At 43.1% G+C, this 25,493-nt stretch overlaps 1 protein-coding gene across 1 annotated transcript; it reads right to left on the minus strand.

Annotated features, from left to right (window-relative positions):
* Positions 1-1,315: 1,315 nt before the first annotated feature.
* Positions 1,316-23,994, minus strand: LOC144669950 (dual oxidase maturation factor 2-like). The gene is made up of 8 exons (XM_078532233.1): positions 23,848-23,994; positions 23,385-23,442; positions 15,228-15,362; positions 13,073-13,286; positions 10,377-10,591; positions 7,049-7,221; positions 3,060-3,133; positions 1,316-1,409 (listed from the first exon to the last, which is right to left on the minus strand). Exons 1-7 carry the CDS (start codon positions 23,992-23,994, stop codon positions 3,086-3,088), a joined length of 990 nt encoding a protein of 329 aa, XP_078388359.1. The 3' UTR covers positions 1,316-1,409; positions 3,060-3,085.
* Between the last annotated feature and the right edge of the window lie 1,499 nt (positions 23,995-25,493).

The raw sequence follows: 25,493 nt of genomic DNA on the forward strand, positions 1-25,493 counted from the left end.
AAGGAGCATTGGTTGAAGACATTTCCTTGAACGTGTGTACAGAGTGGCTGCACTTTGTGAGCAGAGGAACACATCTGCCTCATCACAATCATTTCTTTAAAATATCTAACACAGTCTTGTACATCCAGTCTGAGCAACGACATATCGCATATACACGTTTGGATCAATCAACAAATGCCAGGGCTGATTTAACAAGCAGATGCTCCGAATGAGATGGGAGAATGGACCATATTCTGAGTTTTTGCCCATGGTGGGAAAATTCAAGGACCGTGGGCTTTCAATTTCCAGACCAACGCTCCCCATGAGTGCAAATCCTTTCCCGTGAAGCCCAATTGAGACACAATTGCCAATATTCCTTATCACAGATATGAATCTAGAGGTTATGCTGACGACGGGTTAGTCTCTGTCCTAAATGGTGGACAGATGGTGTTAAGACATCATCGGCCAAATCGCCAATAGCGTTTCCAGGTTATTAATACAAGAACACAAGGGCAGGAGTAGACCACCATGCTCTGCTAATCTATGTGATCATGGCTGATTTTGGGCTTCCACTGCACTTTCCCACTTGCTCCCCATTTCTCTTGATTCCCTGAGAGACAAAAGATCTGTCTATCCCAGCCTTAAATATAGTCAACGATGGAGCATCCTCAACCCTCTGGGGTAGCAAATTCGAAAGATTCACTACCCTTTGGGTGAAGGAATTTCTCCTCATCTCAGCCCTAAATGATTGCTCCCCTTATCCTGAGACTGTTGCCCTATGTCCTAGATTCCTCAGCCAGGAGAAACAACCTCCTCAGTATCTACCCTGTCAAGCCCAATAGTACCTTGTATGTTTCAATGAGATGTTAACGGTGTTGATCACTGAAATACATAAAATACATCTACATACATAATTACTGCTTAATCCTAAAATCAAAAGAAAAAACGCCTTACAGTCTATAATTGCTCTTGATTTGAAAACTTTCACTGCAAAATGTTCATTAGGAATCCTAATGCTAATCTATTGAAGTGTATTTGTCTTGTATACTGCAGTGCAGCCTGGCTTTTGTTGGATTGAATGTTGCCATTGTTTATGTGCAGAATAATGAATGAAGGCTGATTATGAATGATTTGCCCCATTTAACGCAGCCAGGATTCTGCTGTTAGTCTGATCTTGCATCTCCAACACTCTGGCACAAGGTACAGTTAAAAAAAACTGCTGCATTATCAAACCGTCCACAAGACACATAAGCCTAGGCTTGCGGTTAATCATGTAATTCTGACCCAAGGTGCTTATAGCTGTCAATTCACAGAAGGATTTAACATAAAAAGTCTTTCTTTTAAAAAAAACTCAGTTGCATGTTGAATTTTCAGGAGTAGCCCAATTAAGTCGTTGCACTATTGCGTGAGATGGGTGTTGTACGTTAATCCTGAAAAATCAACAGAGAGAAGAATTTATTCGCAGGAAATTGAATATTTCTGCGAAATTAATTGCACACACCCATTTCCTTAGTGTCACATAAATTCTACAATGCTTCACCCGCCTTATTTCTCTTTTGTTCTCTTTCCATCATGAATAAGCTCAAAATGCAGTGAGTTAAGAATTCCTCCGATTGTCACGTGTTGTGGCCTCGTTAATGCGTTTGTGCAAATTCCCTCCTGCCCCAAAAGAATACAGGGATTGATGTGGAAAGGCTGAAGTGGGAAGCTATCAAATGCTTAAGAGGTTTTCACACATGCCAACACTGGTTATATAACCACAGTAAGCGTGCGGAATCTGTAGCTGGGATTTTCCAATCCCGTCGTGGTGGGACCGGCCCAGGGAGATTTGGTAGCCCAGCCAAAAGACGGAAAAGCCTGCCCTGTGTCTCTCTCTCTCTCTCCCTCTTTCCCATCTTGCCGTCCTGGGGATCGGTAGGTAGAGCCGTTGCCTCTGAGTTCAGAAGATTGTGGGTCCGAATCCTACTCCTGAGCAGACAGCATCTGGTGCTGAAGGATTTTTGCGCTGTGGGAGGTGCCACTTTTCAAATGAGATCTCAGGGGGCCTCAAGAGATCCCAGTGCATTATTTCGAAGAGCGGTGGAGTTCTCCCCTGTGCCCTAGCCAATAGTTATCCCTCAGCCAATAAAACCTTTACAGATTTTCTGGTCATTAGCACATTGCTGTTAGTAGCAGCTTGCTGCATGCAAATTGGCTGCCACATTCCCTACATTACAACACTAAATATTTCATTGGTTGTAAAGCACTTTAGGATGTGCTGAGGTAGTGAAAGGTGCCAATCTTCCTTTCTTAACTCCTCAAACCTGTTTGAGGTCAAGACTTAATGCCTATGTAAAATCACAGTTGCAAATTCTCATTCCTCGGAGGTTTGGACAGCCTACAGCAGGCACCTCAAAATACCTGAGCAGTACCAGCACTGAAACCTTCATAAGATCCTCCAAATCCGCTGGCAAGAGAAATGGTCCAACAGCAGCATCCTCTCCCAAGCCAACTTGCTCAGCATCAAGGCGCTAATCACTCAAAGCCAGCTCCGCTGCACGGGACATGACGTTCGTATGCCTGACCCCAGACTCCCGAGGCAACTGCTCTACTCAGAACTCAGTTGCAGGAGGAGACTCCCGGGAGGACAGTGGAAACGCTTCAGGGATGTCCTCAAAGCACCCGTGACGAGGTCAAACATCCCCACCAACTCAAGGGGGACCCTGGCCTGTGGCCGACCAAAATGGAGAAGGTTCATTCGGGAAAGCGCCAAACGCGTGGAGAGACGTCGTTGGGAACGTGCAGGGGTGAAGTCGAGGTGTCAGGGGCAGCACACAAACCTCTAAACTGCCCATCTACCCCACCCTTCAAGCACCACCTGCCCCACATGTGGCAGAGGCTGGTGAGCGTGTATTGGAGTTATCGACCATCTGAGAACCCATCGAACCAGAGTGGAAACAAGTTATCCTCAATCTCAAGGGACTGCCTAAGAGAAGGGGAGGCTCTAGTACAGTAACACCTAGCAACGTGTTAACTAAAAACTATATTGATCCATAAAACTGGTTTGAGACAAATGGGTTTCAAGCAGATATAAAACATACCTTTCAGTTTAGTGACATCCTCAGTTTTAGGTATAAACAACAAAGTCCTTATTTCCAAAACTATTTTTCATTTTCTGGAATTAAAAGATTTGGAAATAATTAATACACATCAAAAGCACTATTAGAATTGTAACTGTTTAGAGTGGATAAAGACTGTGATTTATTATGTGTGAATCAACCTATTGCTACACAGGTGTTTAAGGAAACAAATCTCTTTTACAATCTTTCGAAGTGATATACACAAAATCCAAACAAACAAAATAGGAGCAGAAGTAGGCTATTTGACCCCTCAAGCCTTCTCCGCCATTTGGCTGATCTGATAGTAACCTCAAATCTGCATCCCACCTACCCCTGATAACCTCTCTCACCCTTGCTTACCAAGAATCTATCCACCTCTGTCTTAAAAATATTTAAAGACTCTGCTTCCACCGCCTTTTCAGGAAGAGAGCGCCAAAGACTTACAACCCGCTGAGACAAAAAATTTCGTTTCATCTCTGTTTTAAATGGGTGACGCCTTATTTTTAAACAGTGACCCCTAGTACTAGATTCTCCCATAAGAGGAAACATCCTCTCCACATTCACCATGTCGAGACCCCACAGGAAATAATAAGCACTACTTCCATTTTTCTAGCACTCTTAAATATAGAAAAATACCCGAGGTGCTTCAGGAGCCATGGAGCTTAAGAAGGGGCTGTTATGAGAAGTTACCAAAATCTTGGTCAATGAAGTGGGTTTTAAGAGCAAGTGGTTCCCAAACTTTATTGGTCGTGTATTCCTTTTCAGATTTACCAACTTTCTGTGTACCCCTACAGGCAGTTACTCTTTTAACTACCCCTCTAATGACCACATGTTTTGTAAATCACTATAATTACACATTACTGGTAAACATGTGTCTATAATAATAATTTTTTTACTTATCCCTCCAATAACCACATACTTTGTAAATCTCCCCCATCTACTCCCCAACTCGGACAGTGTTCCAGCCAGCAGCTGCAGCTCTCAGACCACCACCGTGCCAGTACTCAGGCTCCTGCACCACCACCCACCGCTGGTACTCAGACATAACTGCACCTCACTTGTGTGCTTATTAGCAGCCAGTGTGGTGGGAGAGACACAACCTATAATTGGGGGAACAGCGGGAAGGTATGTGGCCTGAACACTGGAGACACAATTTTTAAAAATTCATTCATGGGATGTGGGTGTTGCTGGCTGGGCCAGCATTTATTGCCCATCCCTCATTGCCCTTGAGAAGGTGGTGGTGAGCTGCCTTCTTGAACCGTTGCAGTCTATGTGGTGTAGGTACACCCACAGTGCTGTTAGGGAGGGAGTTCCAGGATTTTGACCCAGCAACATTGAAGGAACGGCGATATATTTCCAAGTCAGGACGGTGGGTGGCTTGGAGGGGAACTTCCAGGTGGTGGTGTTCACATCTATCTGCTGCCCTTGTCCTTCTAGATGGCAGTGGTCGTGGATTTGGAAGGTGCTGTCTAAGGAGCCTTGGTGAGTTCCTGCAGTGCATCTTGTAGATGGTACACACTGTTGCTGCTGTACATCAGTGATGGAGGGAGTGAATGTTTGTGGATGTGGTGCCAATCAAGTGGGCTGCTTTGTCCTAGACGGTGTCAAGCTTCTTGAGTGTTGTGGGAGCTGCAGTCATCCAGGCAAATAGGAAGTATTCCATCACATTCCTGACTTGTGCCTTGTAGATGGTGGACAGGGTTTGGAGAGTCAGGAGATGAGTTACTTGCTGCAGGATTCCTAGCCTCTGACCTGCTTATGTAGCCACAGTGTTTATATGGCTAGTCCAGTTCAGTTTCTTGTCAATGGTAACCCCCAGGATATTGATAGTGGGGAATTCAGTGAAGGTAATGTCATTGAGCAATGGTTAAATTCTCTTTTGTTGGAGATGGTCATTGCCTGACACTTACGTGGCGCGAATGTTACTTGCCACTTGTCAGCCCAAGCCTGGGTATTGTCCAGGTCCTGTTACATTTGGACATGGACTTCTTCAGTATCTGAGGGATTGTGAATGGCGCTAAACATTGTGCAATCATCAGCAAACATCCCCACCTCTGAAAAGGAAGGGCATTGATGAAGCAGCTGAAGATGGTTGGGCCTAGGGCACTATCCTGAGGAACTCCTGCAGTGATGTCCTGGAGCTGAGATGACTGACCTCCAACAACCACAACCATCTTCCTTTGTGCTGGGTATGACTCCAACCAGCAGAGTTTTCCCCCTGATGCCCATTGACTCCAGTTTTGCTAGGGCTCCTTGATGCCCCACTTGATTAAATGCTGTTTTGATGTCAAGGGCAGTCACTGTCACCTCACCTCTGGAGTTCAGCTCTTTTGTCTATGTTTGAACCAAGGATTGCATTTGGGAACCCCTGAACTACGGAGAGGGGGAGGGGGAGGTTGGAAAAAAATTCTCATCTCTGAAAATCCACCATTACACAATTAAGTGAAAAATACCCACTATCCATACCTGCCAACCCCAGGAGTACACATACCCCACTTTGAGAACTACTGTCTTCGAGGCAGGGGGAGAGGCTTAGAGGCATACTGATTTGGAGTTGGGCCTAGGTGGCTGAAGGCAAGGCTGCTAATGATGAAGCAAAGGAGATAAGAAATACTGCCTGATATTGCCATCTCCGGAGATCACATATAGAAATAAATTTGAATTCTCTGCACCCAAAACGAAAAGAATAGGCCTTTGTTCAATGTGTTCATATAAGATTCCTTTCCTTGTTCAATTAACATTGACCTGATTTCATGATGTTTTTCAGATGATAGATGGCCTCATTGTGACTGTATAGGGATCATAGGTAGCAACACTACTCAGTGCTCAAATGTTGAGTTTCTCTTGACAGTCAAGAGCGTTCCTTCCCTGTGGACTAACCTGGACATTATATAAGAGCATAAAAATAAGGGTTGGAATAGGGTGTGCAACCATAGAGCCAGATCTACCATTCAATAAGATCATGGCTGAATATCTACCTCAGCTCCGCTGTCCTGTGCTATTTCCATATCACTTGAATCCCTTAGTTCCCAAAAATCCATCCAATCCCCATCTCAAGTATGGTCAGTAACTGAGCATCCACAGCCCTATGGAGCAGAGAGTTCTAAAGGTTCATAACTCTTTACTCCAGAGGTCCCATTATTCCTCCCTAGTTGGGATTTCTCAATATAAGGAGATAGTTAACCCTTCCTTGCTTTCTCTTTCAGGTTCCCTATGTTACATGGGGGCCCCCACAATGCTGGTTGATCACCTGGTATCAACCGTCATCTTTGGATTTGGCGGGTGGTTTTACAGCTGGATGCCAAACCTCCCCATTTACCTGGGCTAGGGGGCCCAGCGCTGACACTCACGGCCTTGGCTGCACCAGGGGCTGGGCTCTTTCATGGGCAACAAGCCCTGGCCAGGATTTTATGGCCCCGGCGCAGTGTGTCTCGCCCCCCAACCCCAGCGGACCCGGCGAGCCATTTAACCCTCCATTCAGTTTGGCGGGACTGTAATAACCCGCCGGGCGGGAGGGACTGTAAAATCCTGGCCTTGGAGTAGGACTTGAACCCAGGAGCAGGACTTGAACCCAGGAGCTTCTGGATCAGAGGGATGTCAGCTCCCTTGTTGTAAAGAAATGATAATATGACGGCAATTTCCCCTGTTATGCTCAATGTCAGGAAACTTTAAAACTCCTAATGGCTAGAAAATCTGGTCCTTTGCTGTTTTGATATCATACTAACAGGTGATGTCTTTGAAATATCTTACTACCTTTCCCGAACACATTATTAACTTTATAATAATGTTGTATCAAAAATGGCTTGATTCTCTGCTCAGCCAAGCAGCTATTAAACAGAATGTCCTTTATAGCCACAACTGAAGGGTAATTATGATGGGAGTGAATGGTTTTCTAAAAATGTGACAGAAGAGACAGGAGTAGAAACGCGTAAATACAATTGGTGCAGCTGCGAACTCTCTTTCAAACCTACCTTTAAATATAGATTATTTCCATAATCATCAGCAAAACCTTGGTTCATTATTCCTTTGCCCATTTCATCGTCATCGTCGCCCTCTCCGTCCAGCATGAAAAATATTCTCAGTTTCTCGGGGACGCAGTGATCCATAATGATAACAATTACTCCAAGAACGAAGCACAACAGCGCTGGGTTAAAGAGGGAAAGAATCTATTATTTCGTGCGGCTGTTGGTGGTCGGGGTTGAGATTGTAGAGGCCCCAGTTTTCACCCCCCTCATCCAACATCACTCCCTCCCCTCCACCTCACCCCACTTGCCGTGCCCGGTGGGAATGATACATGGGAGGACGCAAACCGTTTAAAATTCCACGCCCCAGCTTCGAGCTGCCACCTTTTGAACCAATGAACCCACTTCCATTGAGCCACATCCCCCACCAGGTGAGGTGTCCCGATGCTAAATTCCTGCTCCCGCCTACTAGACAGTCAGTCAATCTGGCCAAGTGTCAGAGTGGGAGATCTGCAGACCTTTATTCCAATGAGTTAGGGCTTCCACACACCTGATCTCACACTGCTGGGGTCCCAAGGTCCCCTCTGTCAATATCAAAGCCAATGTTCAAGAAATCTCCAATCTCAATGCACACCTTAGTGGGTTAGGGCACTGAGAACACTTTGCTCCATCAATGCAATAACCCAAAGTTCTCAATCCTACCTTTCGTGTAAAGAAAGTTGCTAGAGTTCCATTCCCAAACTGAGAGACATGGAAGGGAAAGTTACTCCCTACTGGAAGTCAGTTTCAGAGTGTCACCAGGAGTAGGTCAGTACAGGTGTGTCTTACTCAGCCAAGGGAAAAGATGTCAATTTAAAGTCACTTCGAAAAGAACCAGAGGCAACTTGCCGAAGCATTTTTCTTTCTCTCTGCACACGGCGAGCTGTTAGGATCTGGAATGCGCTGCCTGAAAGGGCGGTGGATGCAGATTCAACAGGAACTTTCAGAAGGGCATTGGACAGATACTTGAAAATGAACCACTAGAGGGACTATGGGGACAGAATGGGGAGGAGGAACTAAATGGCTCTTTCAAAGAGCAGGTCAGGCACAATGGACCACAATGGTGTGTTGTTACTATTCTGCAATTCTGGATAGGGGATTAGAATCTAAAATATCCGAAACGACTGGAAAATTGGGAATAAAATTCTCATGGGGTGGCTTTGCTTCTAACTCTCCTTAGCCTGATTCTGCTCTTTTGTAATTGTTGTTTGGATTTTTCATTCATTCAAAAGTGAACCTTGCAGCTCATTTAACACTAAGATAAAAGCAAAGAACTGCAGATGCTGGAAATCCAAAACAAAAACAAAAATACCTGGAAAAACTCAGCAGGTCTGACAGCATCTGCGGAGAGGAATACAGTTAACGTTTCGAGTCCGTATGACTCTTCAACAGAACTAAGGAAAAATAGAAAAGAGGTGAAATATAAGCTGGTTTAAGGGGGGGTGGGGTGGGATAGGTAGAGCTAGATAGAGGGCCAGTGATAGGTGGAGATTGCCAAAAGATGTTATAGACAAAAGGATAAAGAGGTGTTGACGGTGGTGATATTAGCTAAGAAATGTGCTAATGGTGACATTAAGGGTAGAAAGCAGGACGAGCAAGGTACAGATAGCCCTAGTGGGGGTGGGGTGGAGGGAAGAGATTGAAATAGACTAAAAGGTAGAGATAAAACAATGGATAGAAATACATTTTTAAAAAATGGAAATAGGTGGGAAAAGAAAAATCTATATAAATTGTTGGAAAAAGGGGGATCGGAAAGGGGTGGGGATGGAAGGGAGAGTTCATGATCTGAAGTTGTTCAACTCAATATTCAGTCCGGAAGGCTGTAAAGTGCCTGGTCGGAAGATGAGGTGCTGTTCCTCCAGCTTGCGTTGAGCTTCACTGGAACATTGCAGCAGGCCAAGGAGGGACATGTGGGCTTGAGAGCAGGGTGGTGTGTTGAAATGGCAAGCGACAGGGAGGTCTGGGTCATGCTTGCGGACAGACCGAAGGGGTTCTGCAAAGCGGTCACCCAGTCTGCGTTTGGTCTCTCCAATGTAGAGGAAACTGCATTGGGAGCAGCGAATGCAGTAGACTAAATTGAGGGACGTGCAAGTGAAATGCTGCTTCACTTGAAAGGAGTGGACTCCCTGTCCACACTCCCAACTATTTCAGCAAAGTGAAAGCTAAGCTTGTTCTGCCAATATGAAAGAACTGAACGAGTTTCTGTGCCCCAGAGGGCATCAGGTGTTAATCACATTGTGCGGAACTAGACCATGGTTACGCCCAGCCCAGGTAAAGCTGCTCGATTCCCATATTTGAAGAACGTCTGCTGAACCTCTCGGCGTTTTACCAAAAAATGGCAGCACTTATGGTTATTTTTTTTCCCTCGTGTCAATTCATCAATTACCAAATTTATGGATTTGAACAACTTATGGGCTGGAACAATCTTCAATTCAGGGGATGCCAGAGATGTTAACTTGAGGATAGCTCAAAACACAGTTTTGCAAGTTAGAGTGTAAGAACTACTTGCCCTCATTCTTAGCAATTTTCTGCGTTCGATCTATTAGCATTCAAAGAATTACAAAACCTCTTGTCCACTGTATTGTTATACTTGGGCTTCCTGTACCACCCTGAGACCTATGGCCCAGTCAGAAGACCAGAGTTATACTGTACACCAACTTCAGTTTGATTTGTTGCTGTACGTTCAGTGCCAATCAGAAGGAGCCCCTGATTTTCTATCCATTCATTTTAGGGGACAAATAAACACCGGGACTTCGCTTGTGTTGTTTTCTGATTCACAGCTGCAGCGGGGGAGTCTTCACACCAGAAGCTCAAAAGTGGACAATGTATAAGATACCAAAGCAAGACTTAGTTTATTTACAAAAATAAAAATAACTGGAAAAACTCAGCAGGCCTGACAGCATCTGCGGAGAGGAACACAGTTAACGTTTCGAGTCCGTATGACTCTTCAACAGAACTTAGGAAAAATAGGAAAGAGGTGAAATATAGAAATGGAAAGCAATGAAGGTGAACAAGGCAAAAGAGAGAGACGGAAATCCTGTCGGAGAGAAGAGCAATACTTCTTCAAGGTAGGCATTCCTTGAAGAGAAGTGGCAGTCAATTAAACACTAAGACAAAAGCAAAAAACTGCGGATGCTGGAAATCCAAAACAAAAATAAAAATACCTGGTAAAACTCAGCAGGTCTGACAGCATCTGCGGAGAGGAACACAGTTAACGTTTCGAGTCTGGTCTTAGTTTCTTTAGATCAGTTCATTCGGTGCTTTCTGTATTCTACAACACGCAGTCCCTTGTACTTACCAGTTGCTAATGTCAGCCAGAAAGAAGCACCGAAGTCCGTCTTTAGTGTTGTTGGACCAAACTGAATAATGCATTGAGGTACATTCTGTGTAGTGGAAAATGCGATGACTCCAAAGATCATGAAAGCAGCTGTGACCAAAGCCATGTACCCTCCGTACACAACTATTGGCATGCAGAAGAGAACATTAGTGACAATCCAGGCACAAAACGCCACCCTAATCCAGAAAGAACCAAAACACAAATTTAGATCTACAGTAAAGGTCTTCTGTACTTTAAACATTCATTCCACTTCAGTTAACGTCACCTCCCTTTCTTCAATGGAATAGGAATGTAGCAAACTAGAATTCAGCTCGACTAGAACCTAATTCTTCCTTCTCACCCTGCTCCTCTCGCATCCTGAAACCAGTGTTTCCACTGCTCAGGTATCTCTCAGGCTTTCATTTAGGATGCTTCAGAGTTGTCCACTCTGCAAGGGGATGGTTAAGGCAAGTGATCTTTCGTCGTGAAACATTGCGTGACATGTGCGCCAAATTTTATACGTTGATTCTGAATTATGTAATTTTTCATCCAAGCATTACAATTTAACAGAAATTGGATGCACATTTTTTCTAAGTGGGATCTGAATAATAACAAGTCCTGGTCCAGTCATTGCCAATTCCGCAACTCAAATGGTTTCAGCATAAAACTGTTCCTTAGGTTTCGCTCTTAATTAGGATCATAGAATGGGAGAAATTTTAAACCAAAGAAAGCCATTCATTTCATTGTGTCTGTGTCGGTTCCAGCTCCAGATTCTAGCCACTCAATCCCATCTTGTTGGTTTACGCTTTGTACCGATTAACCTGTTATATCCAAGCATTTACACGACTCCCTCTTAAATGCTGCAATTGATTCAGCCTCATTGCCCACTAACATCGGTGCATTCCATAGCCTAATAACCCTTTGTTTGGGGGGAAAAAAATTGTCAAATCTCTCTTTTATGTTTCTAGTGCTAACCTTACATTCATACCCTCCATTGACCAGTGGAAATAATATCTCACTATTTAGCCTCTCAAACACTTTTTGAAGGTTCATCTTGAGGCCCCCTTAGCCTTTTCTGCTCCAGTGCATTCAGTCCTCAAGTTTTAGTTGAATTTTCAATGTAAAATCCTTTTCTCCTTTTCCTTCATTTTGGATTAGAGCCAAATGCCTTTATACATCCATTGTAACTATATCCCTTCTTGTTTTTAAAGCTGGTATCACATACTGCTTACACTTTTGTTTAATGGCAATAAATGTTCATTCTTAGCCTCACTTCATAGCTCAATGATGTCGCTCCCTTTCTCTGGGTCCTTTACACAGCTCTTTACAAACTCACATTGCAGTGATCACAGCTGTCCATGATACTGCCTGTGTGGAAACTGCAATATCTCGATTTTAACTTGATGGGGTGAAAGCACCTCACTACAATTTTGCAGTTTATGATATTTTCATAGTGATTCCTGGGCTGTGGTTATTGCTGGCATCTATTACCCATCCCTAATTCGCTGAGAAACAGGTGTTGATACTTAAACCGGAATTTAAGGACCGGACTGGAAGGCCATGCCTATTGCCTGCCCACCTCCGCTGGTATTTTACCAGTAGTAGGGTGGATGTTGGGTGGCCCACCCATCCTTGGGTCAATTGAGGCTCTATTCAAAGGTCCCGTCCCACTGCTATTGGTGTTTTACAAGGTGAGCTATACACTGGCAGTCTGGTTGTGGGCACTGAGGAGGGGGTCCTTCTTTGATTGGGCACCCTGTGCCCCTCGGAGGGCCCCAAGCAGAAAGGGCTGCTCATGTTGACTAACCACCCCCACCTGCCCAGCCCCTCACAATTGCAACTACTCACCTGAGCCAAACAAAATTGTGTCGTGGCTTTCCACATTTACTAACTGTCCATTATATAACTGAGGCTGCTTTGTAGGGCAAAAATAGGTAACCATGTGCTCTGGACCAGACTGGGTAGTGGTCTTGGTTCCCCCTCCTTAAAGGACCTTGATGAAAGAGTTTATAATGGCAATCTGGGCTCTTACATGGACATTTTCTAGTGCTAGTCCACAAAGGACCAGATATATAGATTCAGTTCACATTTTGTTATGGTTTTATTTGAGCTCATATCTAGGTGCTAGTTTGGCTCCATAGGCAGGGTAGGCAGTGATGTAGTGGTATGGTAGTAGTATTGTCACTGGATCTAATAATCCAGAGACCCCGGGTAATGCTCTGGGGACCTGGGTTCAAATCCCACCACAGCAGATGGTGAAATTTGAATTCAATAAAAATCTGGAATTAAAAGTCTAATGATGACCATGAAATGATTGTTGTAAAAACCCATCTGGTTCACTAATATCCTTAGTGAAGGAAATCTGCCATTCTTACCTAGACTGGTCTATGTGTGACTCCAGATCCACAGCAATGTGGTTGATTCTTAAATGGCTTAGCAAGCCACTCAGTTCTCAAGGGCAATTAGGGATGGGCAATAAATGCTGGCCTAGCCAGCAATGGCTCCAATGCCATGAATGAATTTTTAAAAATCACTGCACAGTTGTACTCTTAGCAGTGGCCAGTGACCTAGATGCTGAGCCAAAGCATTGGATGGTTGATCTTGAATTAACAAAAAACCCCTAATCTTCAAATACCGTCACGTATCCTATTTAAAATACATTAATGCATTTTGCTTACCACATCATAGCTGTTGTATAGTGTCCAGAAAACCTGTACTGGCCATAAACAAGACAGGGGCTCCTACTATGAAACTTCTCTGCAACATACAATATTGGATGTGGAAGCCCTCGGTCAAGTCCCAAGGAATATTGGTCATCATAATTCATTGTAAATCTCCACAGAAAGTTCTCATTATAATCAATGGTTTCATTCAGCTGGTTCGCAGGGAGTCCTGCAAGCACAAGACATGAAGTATCCTCCATCAATTCAGTCGGCAAAAGCAATAATTATTAGGAAATCCCCAGGCCAGAAAATAATGCATCATATTAGGTGGAAATCCAATCACAGAATTTTAATGGAATGGAAGGAAGCCATTCAGCCCATCGCGTCTGTGCTGGCTTGGCTCTCCAAATGAGCATTATGGCCTAGTGCCATTGCCCTGCCTTTTCCCCGTACCCCTGCACATTGTTTCTATTCAAATAATATCCATTGACCATTACTTTCTGCTTCCTATTTTTCAGCCAATTTTGTATCCATGATACTACTGTCCCTTTTATCCCTTGAACAATAACTTTACATTAAGAATGTATCTTACATTAGGAATACTGGTGAATCATTGTCAGGTGCATTAGCTGCATCTGTGAACCATCTGTTGAACCATCCATTCTTTGTTTTGCCAACTTCGGTGGGATATGATGTGTGCCAACAGCATTGTAAATGCATCTGGGGGGATCCCCTGTGCTTGGCAGTGAAATTGTGACCAGGTTCTTTCAGAGAGCATTTGTCACTGCTGCTTCTGTCAAATGGAATTGGGCGCCCAGATTGGTAACAGAAGAAATTTCACAAACATGACAGAGTTACCTGCACTCTTGTCAATGAGTGATGGATGATGGAACCCAAAATCAATTTTCTAATTAACTTCATTTTGTTATTTACCAGTGTATTCCCTATTGAAAATTACATTGTGCAATCAACTGACATTTATCCGCTGGTTTATAGTAACCATTTCCAATTGTAATTCAAAGTTATGGTCTGTTTAATCCATGGGAATGGGACTAGCTAAATTGCTCTTGCAGAGAGCTGGCATGGACCAGATGGGCTGAATGGTCTTTTCTGTGGGCCTGTGAAAACTTCCCTTTCCACTAGCAAATTGATGGTGCCTTAAATGGAGTTTAATCCGGACAAATGCAAGGTAATGCATTTTGGAAGGTCTAATACAGGCAGGAATTATACAGTAAATGGCAGAACTCTTAAGTGCATCGATGGGCAGAGGGATCTGGGTGTACAGGTCCCCAGGTCACTCAAAGTGGCAACGCAGGTGGATAAGGTAGTCAGGAAGGCATATGGCATGCTTGCCTTCATCGGCAGGGGTATTGAGTATAAAAGCTGGGAAGTCATGCTGCAGGTGTGTAGAACCTTGGTTAGGCCACACTTGGAATATTGTGTGCAATTCTGGTCACCACATTACCAGAAGGATATGAAGGCGTTGGAGAGGGTGCAGAGGAGGTTTACCAGGATGCTGCCTGGTCTGGAGGTTGTTAGTTATGAGGAGAGGTTGGAGAAACTCGGATTGTTCTCACTTGAGCAACAGAGATTGAGGGGTGACTTGATAGAAGTTTACAAAATTATCAGTGGCATCGACAGAGTAAATAAATAGAAGCTTTTGCCCAGGGTGGAAGAGTCAATTAATAGGGGACTTAGATTTAAGGTGAGAGGAGAAAACTATAGTGGAGATGTGCAGGGCAAGTTTTTTACGCAGAGGGTAGTGAGTGTCTGGAATTCGCTGCCAGAGGAGGTGGTGGAAGCAGGTATGATAGTGGTGTTTAAGATGCAGCTTGACAAATACATGAATAGGATGGGAATAGAGGGATACGGACCCCGGAAGTGCAAAATGTTTTAGTTGACGGGCAATATGATCGGCGCAGGCTTGGAGGGCCGAAGGGCCTGTTCCTGTGCTGTACTTTTCTTTGTTCTTTTTGTTCTTTTCTTTAGTAAACGAAGCAGCAACCAAGCTCCAAAGGATATATTCCTGCTCTTTTCTGATAATGCAGTGTTTTTAATAGGTAATAACTATACAACGCTTAACACTACATGCCATTCCAGTCCTTAAGCAGTGAAGAATTGTTGCCAATTTGTAATGAATAAAAGACAATGCAACAAGGATTCGCCCTACCTTTCAGAGTCACATTGATTCCTGCCAGTCCAATGTGGAGCCCCACTCTCGCAGTGATTGTCTCATTACTGAAAGCCTTGTAAGATGTGTTCACTGTGGCAAATCCAGCTCCCCAGTCACCAGTAAAGTTGACCACTACAGAATGCATAAAGGTCCATAGTTATCTCTGGTGCTGCCATTGCCAAGGGTCTGATTTCCTTAAGTAAGTATTAAAAGTCTTCTCTTCTTTTGGAAGTCACAACAAACACATTGGACTAAACTTGTGCTTTGGCAAATAATTTCTAGGCCTTCAGAATTAACCCATAACATTACAAACATTGAATCTAGAACCAAGGATTAGCATAGCTCTTAAACTTAATGTTTGAGAAATTAATGGTAATGGGGGTCATTAAAGTGAGTAATTGGATCTCTGCAGAAAACTCCTGATTCCAATCCACCCTAAGCAAATGCTATTGCCTTTTATGTTCTTATGGGGCTGACTTGATCCTCCATCACTGACAAAGTGATATTTCCATACAATGTACAATAAAAACAGAAGATACTGGAAATACTCAGCAGTTCAGGAAACATCTGTGGCGAGAGAAAGCAGAGTTAATGTTTCAGGCCTGGTGTTCCGATGAAAGAATGTTGGACTCTCTGCATCGTGGAAGCCTTCCCACTCTTCATGCTATCAACCCCAGGCTGCTATGAGATACTGGTCATCTATAGCGGTGTATTTACAGTCCTGTATAATCTATGCTTCAACAATGTAAACTCAGGGCAGAGGCTTTGCCTGGTCAAGTAAAGTGAGATTAAAACTCAGCTCAGGCAGTTATAAATCATATTATTTGGATTCTATTTGCATTGTGCCTGAATGCCATTGGATTGGTGAATGTGACTCTTTACCTCCACAACTGCTCAAAAACTGGTCTGATCTAGACACGTTACCTGTGTATTTATTGGAATCATAGAATGATTGCAGCATTGAAGGAGACCATTCAGCCGATTGAATCTGTGCCAACTCTATGTATTGCATAGGTTGTTTGAAATGAGATGTTCATCTTTCTCTGCCATAGCAATTTCTTAACCCTGGGGTTTATCACCTTGCTAGATTTTGTGAATATTAAGAAGCCTTCCTGCTATATTTGGGATGTTGGCAAATCATGGAAATGTTCCCCTGCATTTATGTGTGGCTAATACAACAACCATACATTTATCTAGCACCTTTAACTCTTTTGAGTCAAAACAATAAACTAAATTAACAAAAACAAGGGAGAAATCAAGCACAGCCCCTAAGTCAGGTCAGCTGTAAAATCAAGGAAAAACTTTAAAGGAGCCTTATCTAGCACCTTTAAAAAACTCTTTCGAGTTATCAACAGTCACAGATTGCAACTCTTTCGAGTACAATCACAGTTCTTGGTTTCCGGGAGTGGGACATGAACCCACAACCCTCTGATTCAAAGGCGAGGGTGCTATGAACTGAGCCACAGCTGACACCTCCTCTAGCACCTTTAACATGGCCAGTCTTAATGTCCTGTCAATCGCATTGTTAAGGTTTGTTAATGTCATTGTTAAGGTTAAGAGAAACATGTGATGGGTATTAATTGAGTACATATAAATAGGAGATAACTGGGACATAGGGTTGAGTGGGCAGAGAGATGTGTTACTGAACAAGTCAATAAACCCTCTCCTTAAAGAAAAACTCTGTCTTGTTTTCAGCTTCACTGACTGGCTTGGATCCTGTTAACAATCAAAATTACACAGGGCACTTCACAAGAAAGTAAATCAGACAAAAATGGAAACTAGAATCTTTCCTCCCAAGTGTACTTTGCAATGGTGTTTTTATCTTTATGACAGTGAGCTTCTGGGAATAGTAGCTGTTTTTATTCTTTATTGGGATGTGGCCATTGCTGGGAATAGTAGTTTTTGCTGGCAAGGTCAGCATTTACTGGTCATCCCTAATTGCACTTGAACTGACCTTGCTACACCATTTCAGAGGGCAGTTAAGAGTCAGCCACATTGCCTTAGATCTGGAGTCACATGCAGCACAGACAAGGTAAGGATGGTAGATTTTTTTTCCCTAGACAGGCTCACTGCCTCTCTGTAAGCCTCTTCTCTGTAAACCTCACTGCCTCTCATCTTTTTAAAATGCTCCTTGAAACCCAACTGTTTGACTGAGTTTTTGGCCACTCATCCTCTTTGATGGGTGGGGAGGGGGTGGAAAACAGTGGCATAGTGGTAATGTTACTGGACTAGTGACCCAGGCTAATGCTCTAGGAACATAGGTTCAAATCTCACCATGCCAACTGGCAGAATTTGACAACCAATCTGTCATGGTGATTGTCACCATTACTGAGACTAGCTTTACATTCCAGATTGATTAATGGAGTTCAAATTCCACCAGTTGACATATGAACAATGAGCAGAGGAGGCCATTCAGCCCCTCAGGCCTGCTCCACCATTTAATAAGATCATGGCTGATCTGATAGTAACCTCAAATCTGCATCCCACCCACCCCCCGATAACCTATCACCCCCTTGCTTACCAAGAATCAATCCACCTCTGCCTTTAAAATATTCAAAGGTTCTTCCTGAAAAGGTGGTTGGAGCAGAGAGCTCATACGTAGTTTTCCTAACGTTAGTAAGTTGCGTGGCTAACAGAAAATTAAATGAATCAACTGGCCATTGAAAACATTCCGATTGTATTGTGCAGCCTTGATTTAGATTGTTTTCTCTCAATTTGTCCATCTACCTAAGTAACAACTTGTATTTATATTGTGCCTTTAACATAGCAAAACATTCCAAGGTGCTTAACAGGAGGATTACCACACAAACCTTTACATCAAGCCGTATAAGGAGCTATTTGTGAGGAGGATCAAAAGCTGAGTAAAGATGGAGCTTTGAAGGGTAGTCTTAAAAAGAGAGAGATATCAGGTCATACGTTAAGCTTTAGGGAGGGAATTCCAGTGATTAGGGTCAAGAACGCTGAAGGCACAGCCACCCAAGGCAGGGCAAAGGAAAATCAGCAATGGTCAAGAGGCCAGAATCAGAGGAACACAGAATTCCCAGAGGGTGGTCAGGCTAGAGGAGCACAATTCCATAGGAGGAGGAGCTGAATACAAAGGTGATCATTTCAAATTTGAAGCATTGCTGAACCGGGATCCAGTATTAGGTCAGCGAGCACAGGGGTGATGGTGACTTGGTGGGAGATAGGGTGTGATTCGTGGATGAGCACACGTGTAAATGGATAGGAAGGCTGACAGGGAGGGCACTGAAATAGTCGAGCCTGGAGATAAGAAAGGCATGGATGAGGGTTTCAGCACCATGCGCTGAGGCAGGAGAGGAAGTAGGCGGTCTTGGTGATGTAGAGGGTCTGGCTACAGGAGATCAGCTCAAGTGCACATTGGTCACCCTCTTGGAACCCTTTCAGGTTCAGTCTCAAACAGTGGCCAGGGACAGGGATTGGAATAGGTGGTTAGGGGGTGGTGTTTACGAAGGGGAGCAAAGAAAATGGCTTTGACCTTCCTAATATTGAATTGGAAGAAATTTCTGCTCATAGAATGCTTTATGTTCGACAAGCAGCATAACAAAATTAAAGGCAGTGAGAGGTTCGAGTGGTGGTGAGGTAACCAGGAGTTAGCTTCAACGAGGCATTCAACAAGTCATTTCTTTTTATGACTAATCTAACAAACCAGCTTGGGAACTTTGAATTTCACATCCTTCAGCCTTGAGAATTTCAGCAGCAGGTTCAATGTTCTCAATAATACCACCTCTGAGAAATTAAGTCTGCTTCATTTTGTTGAAAACTTGCATAGAATTTCTCACACCTCAATTACTCACGACATTAGTACGCTGGCAACCAGAGACTACACGATAAAGATCAGAATGTTTTATAATGGCAGTTAATCTTTTTGATGTGTTTACAACTCTACATGATTTGCTGGCCTAATTTAAAACAGTGTACTGTGGTCTCCTTACTTAAAGAAGAATACACCTTCATTGGAAGCAGTGAAGAGAAAGCTCATTAGGCTGATTCCTGGAATGAAGGGGTTGTCTTATGAAGGAAGGTTGAACAAGTTGGGCCTACACTCTTTGGAGATTCGAAGAAATGAGGGGTGATCTTATTGGAACGTAAAGTTTCTGAGAGGGCTTGACAGAGTAGAAGCTGAGATAATGTTGCCTCTCGTTGGGGAATCTAGAACTAGGGGTCACAATTTAAAGATAATGGGTCTCCCATGTAGATGGACATAAGGAGGAGTTTCTTCCCTCAGAGGGTCATTAGTATTCTCTACCACAGATAGCAATGGAGGCTAAGGCCACAATTAGATCAACCATGATTTTATTGAATCATGGAGCAGGCTTAATGAGCTGAATGCCCTACTCCTATTTCTTATGATCTTATGTTCTTATCTCAGTTGAGTATAGTAGCTTTTACTTAGGGCCCCAAAATGAATTCCTTCCATCCTTTGGATGAGACATTACACTAACTAAAGTTCCACCTGCCCACTTGGGTGGATGGAAGAAATCCCATAGTGCTATCCGAAAAACAATTTTCTTCCTGGTATCCTGACCAATATTTATCCCTCAACCAAAGCCACCAAAATTAGATTACAGTATTCGCTTATCAGCACACTGCTGATTGATGGATCTTGCTGTGTGCAAAATAGCTACCGCACTTCCTACATGACAACAGTCAATACATTTCAAAAAGTACATCAATGCTGTAAAGAACTTTGGGAAGTCCTGAGGTCATGGAAGGTGCTATGTAGATGATAGTTTCCCTTTCAACATCAAACACAAGACCCACAGAGGCAACTCTCAGTAAGGGAAAGTGTTTGACCTGAAAACTTTAAAGCTCATAGCCATGTCTGGATATCTGAGACAGGTGAGATGCCTTCAAAAGGCTAGAAGTTATCTGCTCTCAGCATTCAGTTTTCTTCCCTTCTGAAGAAGCAAAGTTCACCAGGACATCATATCATAAAATCGAAAATATCAGCAAAGGCAATGATTCCTAGACTAGGGATCAATAATTGAAAAATATTTTGCAGACTTTGAAATTACATATTTGTAAGTCAGCATCTAGAAAACATTTATCCAAGGTAGTTTTGAAACATTAAGGCTTTCCCCTTTAACTAAAATTCCATGAAAGAACCAGGCAAGTTGACTAGCAAACATGAATAAAGTTATTAACTGGAAGCAAACAATTTCAGGATTTTTAAATTGAATTTTAATTCTAAGATAAATCAACACTCGTGCTTGGGATTTTAATAATCGATGACTGAGGTTGCTATATTCATATCAAACTATTATTGGTATTGGAATGGACAGCACTGCACAACAATCTACCTCAAAATGCGTTCTGACCATGCATCACTATCACGGTTATTATTAAGCCATCAGAGAGCAGGAGGGTTAACTCCAGGGGATGTGCAACACGTGAGCTCAGGAACCTATAAAAATATCTCAGACAATGGCAGTCGGATAAAACTAGTTTGTTGCCACTTTATCCAGAAACGCCTCTCTCCTCCAAAACATTCCTTAAAACCAAACCCTTTTTCGAAGCTTTTGACCATCTGCCCTAACATCACCTAAGAGCAGGGAGACCTCCACTTAGCCCCTCAAGCTTGTTCTGTCATTCCATGACATAATGGCTGATCTATGACAAAACTCCATATATGCCTCTGCCCTTAATAACTTTGGTTAACAAAAATCTATCAATCTCAGGTTTACAATTAAAAGTGGACCCAGCATAAAGTTTTGGGCAAGAGTGTTTCAAAACTTTTGCCATTTCTTGTGTGCAAATATATTTCTTAACTTCACTCCTGAAAGGCCAACATATCATTCCTATCAGCTCCCAGAACTGCTTGCAATACTCCAGGTGTGGTCTAACCTGAGCTTTGCTACCAATGGCATGACTTCTACCCCCATGCATTCTGGTCCTCCAGATATAAAGACCAACATTCTTTGAGCCTTTTTGGTTGTTTTCTGTGCCTGCCCATGACATTTTAATGATTTGTGTACACGGATTCCCAACTCTCTTTGGGCGTGCACTGTTTCTAGCTATCACCAATTGGAAAGTACCCTGTTTTATCCTTTGAAGGTCCAAACTGGATGACCTCACATTTGTCTACATTTAAATCTATTTGCCACACTTTTGTCTATGTGCTTAATATTTCTTTGTAACTTCATAGGGCTTTGTCAATTTTTTGTTTGAAAATGCTTCCCTGAAGTGCCTTGGGAGGTTGTACTAAAGGTGCTATATAAATGCAAGTTGTTCTGTAGTTACACTGAAAATATGACAACCTTACTGCCAGAACCTAAACAAGTCTCATTAGTGAGTTCCCAGGTACAGTAACAACCAGTTGTTTATTGCTCTAAATATTTAAATAATAAAGGAATACAACTAAGGTTTTAATAGAATAGAGAAAGGTGAGCAACTCATCTATGGTTGACACTGTGCTCACTAAATTGCACCAGGCCCAATACATCACAGTCAATATTCTACATGGTCAGGTCACAACAATGAGACAGGATGTTATTATTTGTCCATGGACAGGATGAAACTTTTCCATAACTTGTAGCAGAGCAGTTTCACTGTTACTGCTAACTTGGTCAGTTTGACTCTGTTGGTAATGTACCCGGGAGCACACAGTTGAAGTTTCAAAGCCCACTTCAGGACGCAAGTACAATCTAGGCAGTACCCAGAAAGTGCTGCATTGGTGGAACCACCGTTCGAGTTGAGGGATTAACCAGAGATCCATGTGCCTGTTTTAAATGCTGGTACCAAGCCAGTATTTCTTCCTCAACCAATGCCAATAGAAATGGCTCAACAAGTCATTCAACTCATGGCTGGTAGTGGAATCTTCTAGCCAAAATGTCTGCTGCATTTTCTTACATAACAGCTACATGTGGAGATTCATTGTGTCTCAGGATATTCACATCCAATGTCACTTTATGATACTTGTTTTTTTACAGGCTCCACAGTGGTTTAACTCTTGTCGAACAACACTGGTAACCTCCACCTCCATTTGCAACAAACAGATCATCACTCCACCTGTAGGAGGTAGCAGGAAGAGTGAACCATTTGGGGAAAAGCAGCAAAAAAAGGAGGAAGAAAGTAGCAAAATGAAGTACTCAGAAAGTGGCCACCACCATTCCACTTCCTTTGAGATCTTAGCAGCAACCTGCAGACAGCAAAAAAATCTTTGGTTTGGATTTTAAAGAAATTGCGAATATTGTGCAACTTGAACACCAACAGCTTGAAATTAAAAATAAATATTTGATTTAAATTTCTATTTGTACTAAATACTGAAACTGGTGACATTTGTGGAGTGGTTATATACAAGTACTTGCCATTGATCAACCTTCCTTAAAGAAGGCAGTAGGCTTGTGTCTATTAGTCATCTGAGAAAAAAAGCTTTTTAAAAAAAATACAATTATCAATAGTTTTGGAATTCAAGGGCAAAATGACCACGGAGCATTCTTGTGTTTACTGCTTTGTAATTCACACAGATGAGAACTTGACAAGATCCTTTTAGTTGGGCTTATCAAAGGGAACACACATTTAACGACAAAGCTTTTATTGCCTGACTCATACTGTTCTCCATTTAGCTTCTGTGACTTTCTCCACAGTCCAGTCTGCACTCAGTTATCTAGCACTATGTTGCTATGGCATCTGCTCACCCATGTTCCTAGAGCATTAGCCTGAGTCCAGTTACCACTATGCCCGAGACAGTGAGGTTTAGAGAGAGAGAGAGAGAGACAGTGAGGTTTAGAGAGGCTATAGTTTTTTTTGACTATAGTGTCAACAAAGCGTTTGTAGAATTCGCACAATCGGAGGACAGTCCCAGGGCTGCACCACATACAGCGGGAACCTCCAGCCCAAATCCCTGGCTGCAGCGACTGATGGGCACGGGGTGATAGTGGATTGAGTCTGAGATCAGTTAACCTGTTCATAGCCAATCCTCACTCCTGGGTTACAGGGAAGCGTCAGTCCAAAAAACGTTCTCCCTTGAGAGAGAGCATTCTTTGGACTGGACTTTTAAGCTGAAATCTTTCGACACACCTCGAAAACCACAGAGAGAGCAGGATAACATATTTATAGTGTCCCTAGCTCCGTTATGAACTTGGCCCATACATCCGACACAATATCATTTTAAAAACAAAAGGCTACACATACCTACAATGATGGCTCCAACAAAAAGGCTTAAAACAATTCTGCAGAACGAATAGAGTCTCTGCAAGAAAAAGCACATTTTATTTACTTAATGATCGAACTATTGGGTCTTTTAATATTCTCAATGCTCAGCGATAAACCAGCTAAAAATTCACAAATTTGCCACCGTTAACGGGATTAATTACATTCTGCACCGTGGAGTTTACATTAAAAGGGCGACCACCCCCCTCCTCCTCTCTGAGTTTGAGCGGAAAGTCGGTGTGACTGTGACACAGAATTTCACAGCACAAACTCCCTCCCACTCTCTCTCTCTTCATATTCTCCCCTCTCGGCATATTCTGCGGGTCAAGGGTGTCTGAAATGTCATCATTACACAAGGAGAATGAGCCCCAAGGAAACTTCCAAGTTGCAGCCGTTGGGTTTTGGGTGACGAGCTCTTAAGAGAAGACGGTTACCCTTCGCTTACCCCTTTCCCTCGGATTCCGGGTAGAATAGCGACAAGCGTTACGGTAAAGACCAGAAACACCAGGATAACTACGAGCAGCGTAATGGCGAAAATAGCCGAGGTTCTGTCGTGGGTATAGAAAGGTCTGATTCCGTTGAAGAGCGTCATGGTTGGTGACTGACAACTGCAGAGAGAGAGAGAGAGACACACACATACACAAAGACCAAGTTATTGGACTATTAACAAGGAGGGAGACCTGTGCAGATGCAAACCCTCTGGGACAGTGGTCAAAAAAAAATATATACAGAACAAAAGCACATTGCATCTCAAATCAACACCACCTAACTATCAATGCTGCTTAAAAAAAAAGGACATTCGAACAATATCATATAATTGCTTATCATTAAATTACAGCGCAGAAAGGGGGCATTCGGCCCATCATTCCCGTGCTAGCTCTCTGGAAGAACTACCGAATGAATTGCACCCCCCGCCCCCCGCCAACCTTGCCTCACAGCCCCTGCAAATTCCTTGCCTCTCAAATTTAAAATGTATTTTCCACGAGGGTCCTCTCATTTTCACGTCACGGGCAAGAATATCTTCGATTTTCCCTTCAAAAAGCACGATCTTCCCATGTTTGCGAAAAGACGGGGCAGATTCGCAGGTTAACCCGCGATATTCCATTCTCTCCGCGCCCCCAGCGCTCGGGCATTGATGCCTGATGCTCAAAAAAAAAACTTTCTAATGCTTGACTTACTTTTAACGCTGATTTAATCTGGAGGGGGGTTTGCAAGATTCTCCCTTTCTGACCCGAACCAATTCGCCCCCTTTAAACGGGATATGACAACTTGTTGATTGCCCCTGTCCTCTCAATCCATCCTATTTATACACTTGCTTTTTTTTTAACCACAATTAGGCTCGGGTCCAGTTGTTTGCGTCAGGTGAAACGACAGAGGAGGGGATTTTATTCTAATATATAAGCTGCATTACTTTCTTCCTGGTACCGATGCAAATTTGCCCACACCCTTTTTTGTTTCCCGACCCCTCCCTTGCACCATCCCCAGGAAGGGATTCCCTCCGCCTCGGTGAATTGATGCTACACAACCTTGTTCAGATCTTCCCGCCACGGATCGTCGACATGTCGCAGGTGAGGCTGTGAATCAATTCCTCAAAGCTCTCTTGAAACACCCGACCAGTTTTATTTATATATATACATAATTATATATATCTATTTTAAGTTGGGAGCCAAGATCCCAAACCAGTTCTCAGTCAACACGTCTTTGTATGTGAGATATATAATTTGCAGTTTCATATTTCAGTGTATTCGATGCTTGTAGATTCCTCTCTCTCTCTCTCTGGGCTTGTTAATTTGCCAAAAACACAGTCACAGCTCCATAGATGAATCAAAACACTGCTGATGCTGGAGACCTGCAATGGAAACAGAAAGTGCTGGCAAAACTCAACAGGTGTGACCCTTCAAGGGTCATGAGGACTCGAAACGTCAACTTTACTCCTCTCCGCCCATGCTGCCAGACCTGCTGAGTTTTTCCAGGTATTTCTGGGTTTTTTTTTATTTTGGATTTCCAGCATCCGCAGTTTTTTTTTGTTTGTTTTTAATCTCAGGTGTGACCAGCATGCGTGGAGAGAGAAACAGAGTTAACGTTTCTGGA

This window comes from Cetorhinus maximus, chromosome 30, assembly GCF_964194155.1.
Source record: "Cetorhinus maximus chromosome 30, sCetMax3.hap1.1, whole genome shotgun sequence".
NCBI lineage: Eukaryota > Metazoa > Chordata > Chondrichthyes > Lamniformes > Cetorhinidae > Cetorhinus > Cetorhinus maximus.